This window comes from Cheilinus undulatus, linkage group 13, assembly GCF_018320785.1.
Source record: "Cheilinus undulatus linkage group 13, ASM1832078v1, whole genome shotgun sequence".
NCBI classification, from domain to species: domain Eukaryota; kingdom Metazoa; phylum Chordata; class Actinopteri; order Labriformes; family Labridae; genus Cheilinus; species Cheilinus undulatus.
In genome coordinates, this window is record NC_054877.1 from 16,797,393 (window position 1) to 16,814,301 (window position 16,909).

At 38.1% G+C, this 16,909-nt stretch overlaps 1 protein-coding gene across 1 annotated transcript in view; it reads left to right on the plus strand.

Moving 5' to 3' along the window:
• The first annotated feature begins 7,349 nt into the window (after positions 1-7,349).
• The window catches only part of LOC121519761 (macrophage mannose receptor 1-like), a 30,578-nt gene continuing 21,018 nt past the window's right edge, over positions 7,350-16,909 (plus strand). The window contains exons 1-13 of the mRNA XM_041802645.1: positions 7,350-7,525; positions 8,073-8,429; positions 9,135-9,305; positions 9,443-9,598; positions 10,490-10,600; positions 12,782-12,919; positions 13,000-13,176; positions 14,210-14,364; positions 14,757-14,870; positions 15,087-15,202; positions 15,315-15,463; positions 15,568-15,767; positions 16,343-16,458. Coding sequence (XP_041658579.1) covers positions 7,423-7,525; positions 8,073-8,429; positions 9,135-9,305; positions 9,443-9,598; positions 10,490-10,600; positions 12,782-12,919; positions 13,000-13,176; positions 14,210-14,364; positions 14,757-14,870; positions 15,087-15,202; positions 15,315-15,463; positions 15,568-15,767; positions 16,343-16,458 — 2,063 coding nt within the window. The 5' untranslated portion in view covers positions 7,350-7,422. The remainder of the gene's footprint in view (positions 7,526-8,072; positions 8,430-9,134; positions 9,306-9,442; positions 9,599-10,489; positions 10,601-12,781; positions 12,920-12,999; positions 13,177-14,209; positions 14,365-14,756; positions 14,871-15,086; positions 15,203-15,314; positions 15,464-15,567; positions 15,768-16,342; positions 16,459-16,909) is intronic.

Here is a 16,909-nt window from a genome sequence, read left to right on the forward strand (position 1 = left end):
ATTCAATAGGGAGCGAAACTATGGTGAAAACAAAAATTACTATACATCTTTGTAGCAGTGTGGCTTTGGATTTTCTTTCTGAATTTACTCATCATAAACCACAGGTTACTACGACTTTTGCTTACGTACATACATGCCCTCATTTCTGAGGTAAAGTCAGATCAGGTCATCTATCCTGTCATGTACTTCATGTGGTGAAAGCAGAGTTTTACTGGATCTTATCTTGACTTTTCAGAGATAAAAATCACAGGGAAAAAAACAGCATGTTCTGTTTTGAAATTGTGAAGTCACCAACTTTTCTGCACACCAGTGATGTGAAAGTGAAGAATGTCATATTTACAGACTGACAAGATTAGGACTTCTGCAGGATTTAAACACCCATACAGTAGCCTATTGACTAGTGAGTCCAATGAGCTTTGAAGTAATATCAAGTCATTTGTTTGATTATGCTTTCGAAGGCTGCGGATGAACCGATAAAAAAACGATTACATCATCTCATAAAGAGCATCCTATCAATTTGCTCTGTGTAAGGATTTCAAGATAAGAGGAATTCATGGAAATTATGGAAGAGAGGAGGAGCAAGTTAGTGACAGCCTATATATAATAAAACAGATGATTCAATAAACTCACAGAAAGCCAATGATTGTGCCTCTATTAGCTGTAGCAGGAAATGAAGGTATTTCACTGTGCATGAAAAAATGAGAACAGTCTAACTGTCTTTCATAAGTTAAAGCCCCAGAGAATGAATTGAAATAGAGCTGTTAATTTGCCTTACATTCAATCAAATCTTAAATGTGACTAAAACAAACTGACTAAAAAGAGAAAACCACCTCCATGCAGATCCAGAGAATATACAATGAAGTTTTGAACAATAGGATCAGGCCAGTAAATGGCCCTCCCAATTGTGATTTACTGATCATATCAATATCAATATATGTGTGTTGGATTGATAGTATTGGCACTAGTGTCTTGGCAGACAGCTACTTCATTTTGGAGCTGAAAAGTGTGTTCAGTTATTATTGGGTTCTGATGTTCAACTAACTTATTCATGACACTTTTAGGGCCATTTTTGTCACTATTTCCGACCATTTTTGACAGCTTTCTGTATATTTTTGCCTCTCTAACCCATTTTTGCCACTTTAAACCACATTTTTTCGTCTTTCAACCAGTTCAGGGCACATTGACTGTTTTTATAGCCCATTTTTATTAACTCTTTTAATACATTTTTGCATTTCTTTTTTGGCATATTTTTGTCTCTGTAACCCATATTTGCCACTTTTTGCCCATTATTGCCACTTTTTATCCATTTTGGCACCTTTCAACAGCTTTTCAGTATTTTTTCCCATCCAACATGTCCTTGTGGGACCTGTATGGGTTATACAGTTGCAAGAAAAAGTATGTGAACCCTTTGGGATTTCTTGGATTTCTGCATAAATTGGTCATAAAATGTGTTCTGATCTTCATCTAAGTCACAACAATAGACAAACACAGTCTACTTAAACTAATACTGCACAAAAAAATGATATGTTTTCATGTTTTTATTGAACAAAACATATGAACATTCACAGTGCAGGGTGGAAAAAGTATGTGAACCCCTAGGTGAATGACTTCTCCAAGAGCTAACTGGAGCCAGGAGTCAGCCAACCTGGAGTCCAATCAATGTGATGAGATTGGATGTGTTGGTTAAAGCTGCCCTGCCCTGTAAAAAACACACACTACTTTTGAATTTGCTGTTCTCAAGAAGCATTGTCTGATGTGAACCATGCCTGGCACAAAAGAGCTCTCAGAAGACCTACGATCAAGAATTGCTGACTTGCATGAAGCTGGAAAGGGTTACAAAAGCATCTCTAAAAGCCTTGATGTTCATGTGTGTAACCTGCATATAACCCATATGGGGCCCACATGGACATGCTGGCTGGGTTCCAACCCATATTTTCCCATTCTTAACCCATTTTCACAATTATCCTATTTTTGCCACAGTTAACCCACTGTTAACCTATGAGAAATGGGACTTTTTTTGTAAAAAAAAAAAAAAAAAAAAAAAAAAAAAAAAAGAGTGACTTTCAAAAAATTGTATATTCCTTACAACATCCTGAGTCAAAAGTGAAAGCAAATGCTGGCAGTGTGGGAGTCTTACACTGTTTCTGGAATAGATCAGCAACTGATCTCTATTTCTAAATTCTCTATGGTGGTGTAGAATCTGTACACAACTGCTCCGACTCCCATTTGTAGTAAATCAGTAATCCAAGTTGTACTATATTATGTACAGGGAGGATTTGATGTTCTCAGGTAAAACACAACAATGTTAATGACAATAAAAAGCAGAACTTTGTCTGTATTGATAAACCAGCTCCCCTTGTATTCTTGTATCATTAGTCTATGAAAACGTATATCTGCATGAAAATGCAGCTCACTCTCATAAATTAAACATTCAAACATCAGCCATGTAAATGTGGTTGACAATGAGGCAGAAGATGGCCTAGTGGTTGAGCTGTACCTCTCGTATGCGGGCAGCCTGTGGTTTAAGTATTAGGGGTGCAATGATACACAAAATTCACGGTTCGATTCAACATGTTTTTGTCACAGTTCGATACTTTTTCAAAAAAAAAAAAAAAATTAGAGAAATTTCCATGCCTTTTTTACTTATTGAAAACTAGAATGGCCTTTTGAGGCGGCAGACCCACGCCTAAGCAACGCCACCGTAGAACTCACGCTCCCATTGATTACTATGGTGTTCAAAACTCAAAGTGCGAGAAAAACCGAACGGGTGTGCGGATCATCACCAAAATCTAATCAATTCTTCCCCGTCACTATCCTAATATTCCCTGAAAGTTTGGTGAAGATCCGACTTTCCGTTCTTGAGTTATCTTGTACAAATACAAACAAACAAACAAAGAAACGAACAAAGATACGGAACCCTTTACATAACCCCCTGCTGATTTCATCGGCGCGGGTAATTAAATGTATCTGGTGCAGCTATACCTGACACATGTTCTGCTGTGCATACTCAGCACCATATAAAACAAAAACAGCACCATGTCAAAATAAGAATAATATTGAAAAAATAAATTTATCTGATGGAGAAATCACCCATTTTATGTGGTGTACAGTAGCAGCAGAGTATATATTACAAATAAATTGCTCCCTAAATATTTTCTGAAACATTTGAAATATTCTAACAACACAGTATCAACTACATACAGTACTGTATCATTTGGAGGTCCCTGATGGTGTATTTTCAATTTTTGGCAGAATATCAAACAAACACTCCCAATCCCTGACATGAAAACAATTTTAGAACCACTTTTCTATGGTGTACAATTCTATAAGAATATTTAAAAAAAACATCAAATGAAAAATTAAATGTATCTGGTGCAGCTATACCTGACACACGTTCTGCTGTGCAGAACATATCCACTGAGCTTTCAGCACAGAGCACCTCGTCAGAAGTTGATAAATATAAAATTGCGTATTGTTCAATTCAGTGGTCTTGGTTCAGTCCACCACTGTATTGAACGGTCCAATACAGAAACATGTATTGTTGCACCCCTATTAAGTATCATTCAGTACTCTCTCATCCTTTTTTCTGGCTTTATCTACTGTCTCTCTAATAATCAGTAAATCTCAAGGCAAAGAAGGCCAAAAAATACTTATCTGAAAAATAAATAAATGTGGGAAACACTCTGTAAAAAGTGTAAAAATATCCATGTGTATACATTCCCTCACTACCTGACACACATCAGAAAAGACTGAATCAAGCTTTTGGAAAAACTGCAGTTTTGATGTCTCTTCTAAAGGAGAGAGCTGACAACCCTTGACTTTTTAATTTTTATGAATCCACATCATGATGCTCTTATTTTGGCAAATTGTAATTCCCTTAACTGTGAGAAATTCACATTGAAGTTCACATCAAGATTCTTTTCCATATCAATACCTCCAAAGTGGCATTAGTAAAGCTGTAGAATCTTATATACATTTTACTGTGGAATCATTGAAAATGAGACTCCAGTAGAAGTGAAATGGCAGTTTTTACATTGCAGACAGACACCAGAGGGACAAGCAAATCCTGTTCATAAGTCATTCAACACTAAGCAGCTGGTTTCACCAGTATGAAAGAAACATTTGCTTAGGTTCAAAGGGTCCATCAGACAATGATCAGTGATGATTGCTGATAGGTTATGAAATTGATCAGCCACATACAGTCTGTAAGGCACGCTCCATTGACATGTAAAGAGAACGGGACTACAACTGACAATTTATATGATATCATTGAAAAACCAATACAAAAAAATGCAAAGAAACCATTGATACTGTCTGATTTTTACAATTAATGCATCTCCACTTAATGTATATTATTTCGTTCATTTCCTGATTTCATTTCCAGACAATCATCTCAAGAAACAATGAGTTTAAGTCATGTCACCAGATGAAACTGAAGTGCCCCTAACATGTTTGAAGGCTGATATTTGTTATGATTGTTTTGGCCAAAGTTTGCAGAGACTTACCCAGTAGTTAAATGAACTACATCTACTCACAAGCCCATATATCATTAAATTCATAGGTGCATAGTTTAGCCCAATCCTACGCTTCAGAAAGGAGAATCAGTAAAGAGGAAGTGAAAATACAAAATGCTATGATGGATGTTAAGGAAGAGCCAGAGAAGAAACCTCAACATCTGAACGTTTCTCCACTCAAACAGGATATTGTGTTGCTACACTCAGGATGCACCAAAAATTCTCTTCATCAGCAACAGAGCATTGTTACTCTACTCTGTTGAGATTTCAGCAATTTTCTATTTCTGTGTCACCTATGAGGCATTTTACTGTAAGCATACATTGATCACATCATGTAGGAACAGTGCAGGTCAGCACTATTCTGATCTAGAAAATGGGTATAAAGTTATGTGTAGGCTGTGTCAGGGTTGTATTCACACATATTACTCAGACATTGAGTAACCACATCCAGGCATGTGGACATTAGCCTGCAAAGACAAAGACCAGCGATGCTAGCACTGATGGCCTTTGCCACACTTGACAAACCTCTTTCCCATCATTTATCTGCTGGTGCTGTGATTTTATGTTAAATAAACGGTGCTCAATTTTGACTGTTTACTGGGTGCTTTTTGAACCTCAAACTAGTTGACTAAATGCAGCTAAAGCCTAGTCCAAATGTTGTTAATTTATTTGAAAATGGAGGTTTTTCTATGCGTTTTGCCCTTTTGTGCATGTTCAAACAATGTTTTAGATGACTGAATACACACCTCTTGGAAAATTCTTGCTGGAAAGAAGTTTTATGAAACGCTTATATGGTGTCCCTAGTGGGTGATGGCAACATTAGTAATTTTGAATGAGACCTGGTCAACCACAGGTTGATGTGACAACTACAAAAAGTGAAATGGTCAATAAGGAGGAACAGTAAGAAAATGTTTGCATGTCAAGGACATTGTTTCTATTGGAGAGTGAGCTGCTTAGTGAAGGTCAGAAACTTCTTTTGCCTAATGCAAAACTAAGATCAAGCCAAAATCTCAAGGCACACCTTATTCATGTTCTTGTAAAATTGCCTTTCTAACACATTTAACTGTATCTGTAGTAGTTGTTTAGTGTAATACTAACAGGGTTGTACACATTCCCTGGGAACACCTAGACTTGCCTCAAGATAGACCAGTATACCTCACCACATCCTTTGGACACCACTGGGTCAGACTACTGTTGACATGGCAAGCTCTTTACACCATGTAGTTGATCATATTGGGCTCCAGGTTTCTGTCATCAGACTGCACTCTGCAGACTCTGCTTCCATGTTATGAGTTGAGAAGTGTCATGTGCAGTGGGTGCACATGACACTTCTCAACTCATAACATGGAAGCAGAGTCTGCAGAGTGCAGACTCTGCTTCCATGTTATGAGTTGAGAAGTGTCATGTGCAGTGGGTGCTACTGTAAAGACAGGAAAGCAGCAGCTTTTAAGTTGGACTACTGTTGAAATATATTGAAAGTACTCATGTTTGAATTAGAAACACGTCGTTATTTGAGTATCTACGGTTGGTCCAGCTGTAGGGGAAGCAGCACCCGTCCGCATCAATAATTTTTTTTTTTTTCTGATTTGATGTGGAATTGTCCACTTAAGCATCAAGATACATCTTGGAGATGATTATTTTCAACACCACTGGTGTTCAGGCTCACAAAAAGGCACCATATGAATTCCCTACTCTTTTAATATTCAGGTCAGGTCAGATATGGGAGCATATAACGGTTCTACATGTTGCCACGTCAACCTAGGTCCTGTACTGCTCTGGCCTTATCCAGATCTGGGCCAAGCGCCATCTCTGCAGGTATCCTCCCAGCTGCCCCCTCCATGATCTATGTGGTTACCCCCAGCCACTCCTGGTGTCTGTACCTGCCCAACGGGTCCTGGGCACCTTGTACTGCCAGATGCCCTTAAAAGTGCAGCTGCTTTCCTGTATTATGATATTCGCAACATCATAAGTCAAAGAAGCTTTGAGTTTACGACTTCATGACACAAATTCAAGAGTTCCACTTTAAGGCACCTGGTGGTTGGAGCCGACATGAAACATTTCAACAGGCATTTCAAATATTTCCAAATTCATCTTAGCAGATACCAATACAATATACAGACAACTTATTTATTGGAGACAACACCAAGTGTCTCCTGTGAAAAGAAAGGGTGACTCATTCAAATCCAAGAGAGAAGCTAGAAAGTAGACAGTCTGGTAGTTGTTTGACATTTGCAGATTCTTCTACATTGCTTAGGGCTCACGACTAGCCTCCTTGAGTATGTAGAGCCTTAGGCAGCCACCTATACCTGATGGTTTCACTGGTATATTTACTGTTATTCATGGCCGATATATGACATACACTTGTGTATGGAGAATATATTGGCTGCAAATATTAGCAGAATGATTTATATCTGACAATACTGATATTTAACTTTTCAAGCTGATATCTGCTGATACTTGTATCTATGTCTTTAGAATCAAGAGTGCATAAATTTCTGTAATCCTTGTCTAAATCAAACTAATAAAAATTAAGAATGTGTCCTGAGCCCTTCGTGGAAGCTGCACTAGACCGTAGACTCTGATGAGTCATGTTAAGCATAAATCTCTGTTTTTTTTCCCTTCCAAGACAGGAAGTAAAGGAGACCACTTCCTTAACCATTTCTGGAGAATCAAATCCGTGCAAGCCAGAAAGTGAGTGAGTGTGTTTGTATTTTTGTGTATGTTGTCCCTACTTCCCTCTCAAAACTCCCCTCCCCTTTTTTTACCAGTAGCAAAATGTTGAAATGTGCCAATCTGCAACATGACACTTTCTCAATGTAAAGAAAAAAAACTGTAGGCGTCAGAGGAAATAAGATTGTCTCTTTTCCATGTTCATGCTCATAAGTCTTCTGCTTGCAATGCATGGAGCATGCCCGCTGCTCTGAGACTTATCAGAGGAATGCTGACCCTAAGGATAACTCTAGCGGCCTTTGTGCTCTTCATCCCAGCAGCACAATGCACGGCAACAAACGGTACAGTATACAATCAAACTTTTATATTTGACATTTTATGCTGGTGTGAGATTTGTTCTAGATATGTGTCATGAATGTCTGTGTGTGGCCAATTTGTATTGTAATGTTTGGAGGACTGGCAATGTTGACAGTGATTTTACCACAAGATGTTAGAAATGATTATGTCAGAATAATACGTCACTGTCTTGAGTTTTTGATAAAGTCAATTTTGACTAACAACTGCAGCGACATGGTTTCTCTTACATCATCTGTATGTGGACAAACTAGCTAAATAGGAGAGGATGTTTTTAAGTGAGGGAAGCGTAGATAAGCTGAAGCATGATGCACCACCGACCAACATTGGTGGTCTAATTAAAACCCCAAGCCAAAACACAAGAAAAATACAAATCTTTTCCATGCCTTTCACCAGTTATTTTTTCATTTAAAAAGGATTATCATAAAGATTTATTTAAATGATCATCCACTAACAAAAGAACTTACACATTTGCAAAGATCTGTATAGATTTGTGCAACATATTTTAAATACTTTGTACCCTTTTCCCTGCAGATTCTCCATTTGCTCTTATAAACAGAGCCACCAATGTTTGTTTGCTGAAAAGATCAACTCGCTGTCTGGACATACGCTGGACAACCGGTGATCGGCTTTTTGCTGTCACAAGCAAAAAGTGTATTGGTGCACAGGGCAAAAGTGTGGGGAGTGAAATAAATCTCTACGACTGTGACGACAAGAGTGAACTCCAAAAGTGGGAATGCCGGAACCAAACACTGCTTGTCCTCAAAGGCACACAACTCTACATTGTCGCCAGCCCTGATGACTCTATTACACTCACCAGATCTGTTGGACCAAACAACCACTTCACAATCACAGGGACAGCTAGCGGGGCCTGCTCAAGAACATACAGAGGTGCGGTATGAAATCACTTCTTTGGCTATGAAAAGCTATTGGAGAAAGTGAAAAGGACAGTAAACAAGAAAATTATCTGCAAGTCCCATACTGTCTGGGTACTGTTAATTCCAATATCATGATTTGGTTTTATCATGAGAGAAATATTTCATCAATCCTGAAGGAAACTGAAGTTTCAGATGTTTCATTTACACATGCATGGCAATAAGGGAAAACTGTGACGACAGAGCAAAAATACACATACCCGGGATGCACTGATAGTGAAAATTATGGCTGATAGCAAGAACTATTTAACAAATTTCTAGTACCAATGTTTTTTTTTTTATTGTGCCTTAGGATGTTAACACTCCCATTATGCAAACAATTTCTATTGTGCTTGACCATAAAAACAGATCAGGTGACTTCTTCTGTCCAGTAAAAGAATCTCTTATGTAATTCAGCAGTTTGGTAAAACAGATGCCAGCATTTAACAGATTTGATACAACCCTTGACACAAGGGTGCTACCAGCTGACATAAATTTCAAACCACTGCTATAAAAAAATGTGTTTTAAGAAACAAAATCAGTTAAAAGTAGGATACTTGAGCAGGTATGGTACAGGACAGTATGAACTATTAATGAAGCCTGATAGGCTTAACTGTTTAATTTTTTTCTCTTGTTAAGTTAAGAAATTTATTCTGATCAACTACTGTTGTTTTCCTTTCAGAACTTTATACCATAGACGGAAATGCGTTTGGTAAGATCTGCATGTTTCCCTTCCTGTACAAAGACCGCTGGTTTGGAGACTGTACTATGTATGACTCCTCATCAAAGAGGGCTTGGTGTGCAGTTGGAACAAGATTGGAAAATGAGCAGTGGGGATACTGCCCGACAACAGGTGAGCATCGCACTTTAGATCTTATACTTTCTATAATAAACTGGAATCATACTGTACTTAAAGATAAATGCAGGTTACAGTGGTATATGAAATGCATGAGTATCTGAATCATTTAGTTTCACATTTCTGATTCACAGGCACAGAACACTGGTCCCAAAACATGATATCACGAACATATTATCAGTTCAACACACATTCAGTTCTGACCCAGTCTCAAGCTGAGGCCAGCTGCAGGCAGCAGAGTGCCGCCCTGCTCAGTGTCGTGGATCCAATGGAGCAAGCTGTTCTCGCAAGTAAGCTGCCACCACGTGGATCTGATGTCATTCAGAGCCACAATATTTTTTATTGCTTTGTTAACAACAAGAGCTCAAGAGTAAAAACAGAAAAAAACGTCAACTTTTGAGACTGAAGACATTTTGATGATGAAGTAGGAGGGCAGCAGCTTATGCAGAGAAGCTGTGTAAAATTTCTGTGTTTGTATGTGAAGGGAAGCAGCTTCATCAGATTAAAGCAGTGTGAGATTTAACTCGTAATAAGGCAAGAAATGCAGTAAAATTATAATGCAGAAGCAATAAGTCTGCACCTTGGAACAAGGTAAATATATAAGGCTGCCTATAATGCAATCTTTCTAACATAAATGTTGCATGTGATAGCTCAGGTGCATACCACATCTGTTTAAGGTTTCTAACATACAGGAAGAACATGTCCCTCCATTTCTGCAAAAATCATGAATTTTAAGCTTTAAAAGTTTCAGTTGATGTACTGTCTGATGTATAAAACACCAGATAATTGAGAAGAAAGAGCTCAAGAGCCTTATGACCAATGAACTGTTTCCCTAAACTGTGAGTCATAGGATCACTGTAACACTGTGAGCAAAAAGAAAATTTTGCAATCTGTTTTAAAGAAGAACATGAATATAATAAACTTTGGGTTTCAGTAGAAGGGTGTCTATCTGATCTTGCAAAAAAAAGTTCTTAAGAATTCATTTACCAGTACCAATACATGACTATATACTTTTTAACCTTTGTTTCCATCAGACAGTTTTGTTTTACTCATCTCTGTCTTTTTCTGGACTTGATCTTAAGCAATGAAAACAGGAACAATGTGGAAAAGAGGAACAATTTCTTACTCTTGTCTTTTTTCCTTTTTGTCCCTTTCAACCATGAAAACACACATCAACACAGCACTAATGGGTGCAGTGGGACACAAACTTTGGATTGGGCTAGTCCTGAACCCAGAGCACGGCTGGCAGTGGTCTGATGGCAAGCCTTTCCGTTATCTTAGATGGAATGCAGGTGAGTTTTTATTTTAGTAACACGTGAAAGGTGAAACCTCTACCACTTCAAATCAAACATTAAATCTGTCTTACTCAATGTTTTATATTAAAAATTGATCGTTGGATGACTTGCACACAAAAGGAGTTGTTTTATTAATGAATCAGCAGATAAAATTGACACTACTCTGCAGTTCTCCTGAGCTCTTTCTTTCAGTTTTTTTTTACAGTGGGCTTCGAGCTCACTGTTTTGGTTTTATCTCCACATTTAAAGTTAAGGTGTAATTTGGCAAGAAAAAAGCAAAACAACAAAAACAACAACAACAAAAAAAAAACTTTAAACAAACTCTCTCTAACAATAAACAACAGACACACTTGGGAGGTTTACATTAGGAAGCCAGGCCTGGATCTGAGTTCCCTTGACCCCAAAGTCAAGCTCATTTAACTACTGTGAAAACAAGTGTAGGTGCCCACGGCTGCTTTAAAAGATGGTCTCAGACATGATTCACATATTTGAGCATAGTCTGCAGGAGATGTAAGTACATCCTTTAAAACAAGGAAGTGGGCAGTCAGTGAGTAGGGTTGTGTAGCCAATTCTAAATTTTTCCTGTCTCTTTAAAAACCCTTTTATCAGTGCAGCACAGACCACTGTCATCCTCTAAACAACAAGATTCTGACTGCATAGTGTACATCTCTGACAGGCCGTTCACCTGAGATGCTGTATATATCAGAATGGATATACACACTAATACTTTTAAAATGAAATCAGATTGAACTTCTGTTTAGGGTTAGAGTAAGGGTGAAGTTAACAGTTAGATTACCATAAAGTTAAAAGTTAAAAACCTGTCCTCACTATGAAACTTTCAATAAGGCTGAGTAAACAGTCTGCTTATAGGAACAAAACTTGTCCTCCATGAAAATATTTTTATGTAGCAAGCATGGCTTACATAGCTCTATTGGCTGTGCAAGCTACAAAGATATTGGAGCTAACATAGCTAAATTTAAGCGCACAGAGCAGCTAAGTAAGCAATGTTTGCTAAATCTCACAATGCTAAAGCTAACTTAGCTACACTGGCTTATGAAGTTGAGTCAATTACATAGCAAGCATAGCTATGTTAGCTTTAGCTAAAACTAACAGAGCTAGAGCAAGCCACCATTTATGTTACTACTTCAAAATACACGATTTAATCCTGCATTAGAACTCTGACCTTTTTCTCAATTTTATTTATGAAATGTTCCTTTGTATGTCATGTTTGCAATGGAGTTTTTTTCTTGAAACTGCCACATTTTGTTTATGAATAAAGATGATTTCATTTTTTTTATGGAAATACATTATACCGTAAAATTATAGCAATTCTGTTCTGAAGTATATGTGGTCTCAGATGCAGGGTCTGTGAGAGTGGTCGTCAGACATGAACGGTCTGCAGACACACTGTCTTGCTCTAAGCTGCAAAGTAGATGTTGAAGTAGGATGAGACATCAGTAGTAACACAATGAACACCACTGTCTGCACTTAACATGAACAAATGCCACCTAGTTGATAACATAAGTAGCTAGCATGGTGGATTCCAATTCTCATTGGATTTGCAAACCTAGTACATGCATACCACCAGCAATTTTATCAGATGATGTACCTATGTAACAGTGTTATCAAAAAGACAGGTTAACAGCCGTGCTCAGGAACAGTATGGCACAATTGCCCCTAATGTTAAATGGATATTTCAGAATTTTTGAAGATTAGTAGTATGAGGTACATAGCAGTAATAGAGGCATCAGCCTCCAGTGATTTCAGTAGGTATTGCTCCTTTAAGAAGGACTCACTGGTTGTACCGACCAGGAAGCTAGGGTATACAGCCTGCAAGATCGGTAAGGTTTCAGTCTGGAGTTTTGGGTCAAAATGGGCCACATAACAATGTTGGCTCAAACATATGCACTATCAAACAATTTTTGAAGAGTTTTATTTTATACCCAGAAAGCCTGTGTGTTTTTGCCATTGTTTTGCAATGCAAGCGCACGTAACCAGCCAAAGCCTGCATTGGCAAAGCCTGTAAGACCTCCAGCCACTTGCGTATTTTTCAGCAGCTGCCCATCTAATTACTTTCCTTAGGACACACTGGAAACCAAAACAGAGCTATTGTCTAAATCAATCATGGCAAAAATGGTTAAAATGGAATCTTGCATTAAACTATTTTGTTTTATCCAGGAAATCCTCTCCCTAATCCTGGGCACAACTGTGCTTTTGTTGACTCTGCTGCGGAGCACACATGGCAAAGTTCATCTTGTGTAAAGAAACTGGGGTACATCTGCTATAAGGATGGGAGAGCACCAAGTCCTCCGCAAAGTAAGAAACTATTTTCCTCCATCCACTAGAGTTTAAGATCACCTATTTATTACCTGATATCTTGGTTCTTTCACCATTAGTTGAGCAGGGGTTTTGTCCAAGCCCTTGGATACCCTACAATGGCCACTGCTTCCACCTCAATCGTCAAACTCAAACATGGTCTGGTGCTCAGAGAGAGTGTCGCAGAGAGGGAGGAGACCTAGTGAGCATCCGCAATGTGGAGGACCAAAGCTTTGTCATCTCCCAGCTTGGATATGGTATGTGAAGACAGAAATACAATGCACAATTATGATAAGGTTGAGACTGCAATAGGTACTTTAACAACTTTTTAAATGTGTTTTACATTAGCACGTTAAGAGCAACAGTTCAAAATCAATGAGAAGTTATTATTATTTAAACATTGAAGTCATTTACTGATCCATGTAGGAATGGGCAGTAATACTGTATCTCAGGGTATTAAAATTATTTTGTTAAAGGATTGAATGAAATGCCTGCAGAAGCGCTCTGCTTGCTACGTTTGCACATGCATACTGGCAAATGCTTGTATAATGTGGGACCGGTTGTGATTTTGGTCACAGCCATATTCTCACAGTGTTGCTCACACATAGACAGTACTCAGGCGAGCTGTGCAAGGATACTTAAGGCTACCAAGGTATATTATGCTGAATATTTTAGTAATGATACCATGATCACTTTTGCAAGTGTGTGCGATAGAGGAAGAAAGACAGAGATTGCTGTGATACGATGCAATCATCATAAAGGAGCTGCCACACATGAATCAACTGATGTGATGACAGAATATTAAGTGAGACAAGTCAAACTGTGGGTAATCTTATGAGTGTCTGTAGTGTACTGATAATACATTCTGTTAGAAGAGCAGAAACAGGCATAAATAAAACATAGCTATTAAAATAAGGGAGGGGAGTGTGTGGGTGCAACTGTCAATGTGTGTGTATGTATAGGAAAGAGAACTGAATGAAAGGAAGGTAAGATGTAATATACGTGGATTTAACTCCTTTCCAACCTTCATTCTGTGATTATTTATTGGCTTTCAGAAGGCAAAAAGTATTTACATATTAAATGTGAAAAAATAAGATAGAAATGAGAATATGAGTAAACATGCCTTTATAATAGATTTAATTTATTGAACAAAAGCTTTGATAACAAATCAAATAATATCTTCATTGGTCAGTGTTTATCATTATAAATAAATATAACATATTTGTAGGTAGAACATATTAATGATGCAACATTTTGGTAAATCAAAACTAAATCTGTCCGTGTCTACAGCGTCCACCGATGAGCTTTGGATTGGACTGAATGATAAAGGGACTGAGGGGCTGTTTGACTGGAGTGACCACTCTGCAGTCACCTTCACCAGCTGGGAGTTTGGGAAACCTTCAGTCTCCACTGATACAGATGATTGTGTCCTTATTAGAGGAGAGGTATAAAGCCATCTATGTTAATTTGTCAACATTTTTTTTAACCATGTTAACATGGATTGATCATGACTTGAAGGTAAAATCAGTTTAAGAACTTTTGAGTCTTAAGAATTTGCTATTTCTGAGTTAATGTGTAGATAGATCTCAAATTTGTGACAAGTGTTTGGTCATCAAATAATACAAACAGGATGGCAGGATAATATTAGATATTGTATATCCAATAATAATCAGACGAAGAAAATTGCATTATGTTGCTATGATTTGTTTTGTTTCTTTGCAAAATAAACCAGAATACCAAATATGTGCACAGTGAACAGTCTGTACAGACAAAATACAGGATGTAGTCTATGTTATGTATGAGTATGCTAAAAGATTTAAATGTTTTTTTCTTGCAGAATGGAAACTGGGCAGATCGCTGGTGTGATGAGACACACGGCTATATCTGTATGAAGCAGAGTCAGACTGATCACCCCGTAGAAGAAGTAGAAGTGAACAGAGGCTGCAAAGTTGTGAGTGGAGTTATGTTTAATAAGCTGCTAGGTTAAACTGGTGTACATTAGGCCGTATGTTTCTAAAACCATGTATGAGGAAGAGTTGAAGCAAGAGGATGCAATATCACATTCAGTTAATGGTCAGCCAAGCTCCTGTTCCTTGCATGAATAATCAATTGATTAAACATCTTGATCACAGTATCTTAATTTTAATCAGAGCTGGGTTGTCCCCAGGGCTGGAAACGGCATGGCTCCTACTGCTACTTTTTAGGAACAGAGACAAAGACGTTTGATGAGGCAAAGGAGGACTGCAAGAGCTCAGAATCCTACTTAGCTGATGTTTCAAATGGGTGAGAGCATCAAATCTGTTATGTAGCTCTACTTTGACATTTCTATACATGTGTGACATCTATACATTTCAAGAAGAGAAAAAACATAATGGTCATTGTGTTATTACTCCAGGGTGGATAACGCATTCCTTGTCAGTTTGGTGGGCTTGAGACCAGAAAGACACTTCTGGCTAGGGCTCTCAAACCAGAGGAACACTGATGAATTCGTGTGGACGAGCAATACCCGAGTCACTTATACACACTGGAATGCTGACATGCCAGGTAAGAAAACAAAAACACATTTACACCATATTCAAATTACAGGGATCACACAGTATAGCTAGAGTATTTATGCATATTGATATGCCCCTCTTCAAAAACTCAAGGCTACCAACAGGGCTGTGTTGCCATGGCCACTGGGATTTTGGCTGGTCTCTGGGATTTGCTGCCCTGCACCAACAGGGAGAAATACATCTGCAAACATCTAGCAGAGGGGGCAGTTTTGACCCCTGCACCACCCACTCAATCTCCCCCAAAGTGTGCAGAGGGTTGGACTCGAGTTGGAATGAGAAGCGTCTGTGCTAAGGTAAAACCACAGGCCAAGTCTTTCACATAAATTCAAACATCAATTTGTCCTGCAAAATCACTGTTCTTTTTCTGCTACTAAACTAACATAGCACCATCTACTGGTTAAAAACAAGAATGACAATATATTTTTTTCTAATGTGAATGTTCCCTTATTTGTGTTAATTCATAACTATATTGTGGTCATTACATCCCTAATTTCAATGATTTTATTGTTCACAGTTCTTAAGAGTGGGTGTGAATGTCTCCACTACATATAGGCTACTGCTGATTGATATAAGCTTTAAGACTTAAAACTTAAACAGACACTATCTTTTGCATAATAAACCTCAAATAAATTCCAGGGATGGACAAAAACAAACTTTGCCTTAGTCTCTTCCCCTTTTCCATTGAAAAGAACTCCAGGTCAATATTCATGAAGGCCATTGCTAGCTGGGTGTGTAAATAATAATGCTTTAGACTTACAAATGTGTTGTGTAAATGTAGAAGGTGGGAATATGTCAGTGTTATTCCAGATACTGGAAATCTTGCTGTATGCATTTGGTCTTCTTTTAACCCTTTTGATTTGTATTGAAGTTTTTTACAGGGCCTAGATCAGAGGAGAAGACCTGGTATGAAGCCAGGGATTACTGCAGGGCTATTGGAGGAGACCTGCTCAGTATCCACAGTGAGCTTGAACTACGAGTGGGAAAGTATGAGCTGCTTATGTCTTTTTTTGCTCAACACTGCATCAATAGATAAATTGTAGGCCTGTAGTTGACCAAAGAAAAACCTGGTCAACCGTATTACACTTAGTCACCAAACAATCTTTAAATTGTTTAGGTTCTGTCTTAATTTATAACAATAAATATTAATAGGACCACTTATTTCTGCCTGCATTGTGTCATTTACGAGCATTTATCACACCATGCATCGTTTATTTACCAGGGTAAATAAGGAAAAAGGGACTTAATGAACAGAAGAGATCATCTTTTATCTTCTCTGCTTTCTGTCTGTAACAGACACTAACGTTAACATAAACACTTTAATGCAATAGTAAAGGGACTAAATACCATGCATGCAGCCTATTTGGCAACCAGTGGTTAAACAGGCTGCGGAAGTTGATGCTGTGAAGGAGGGCAGAGCAGAGACACTGCTTCTTTG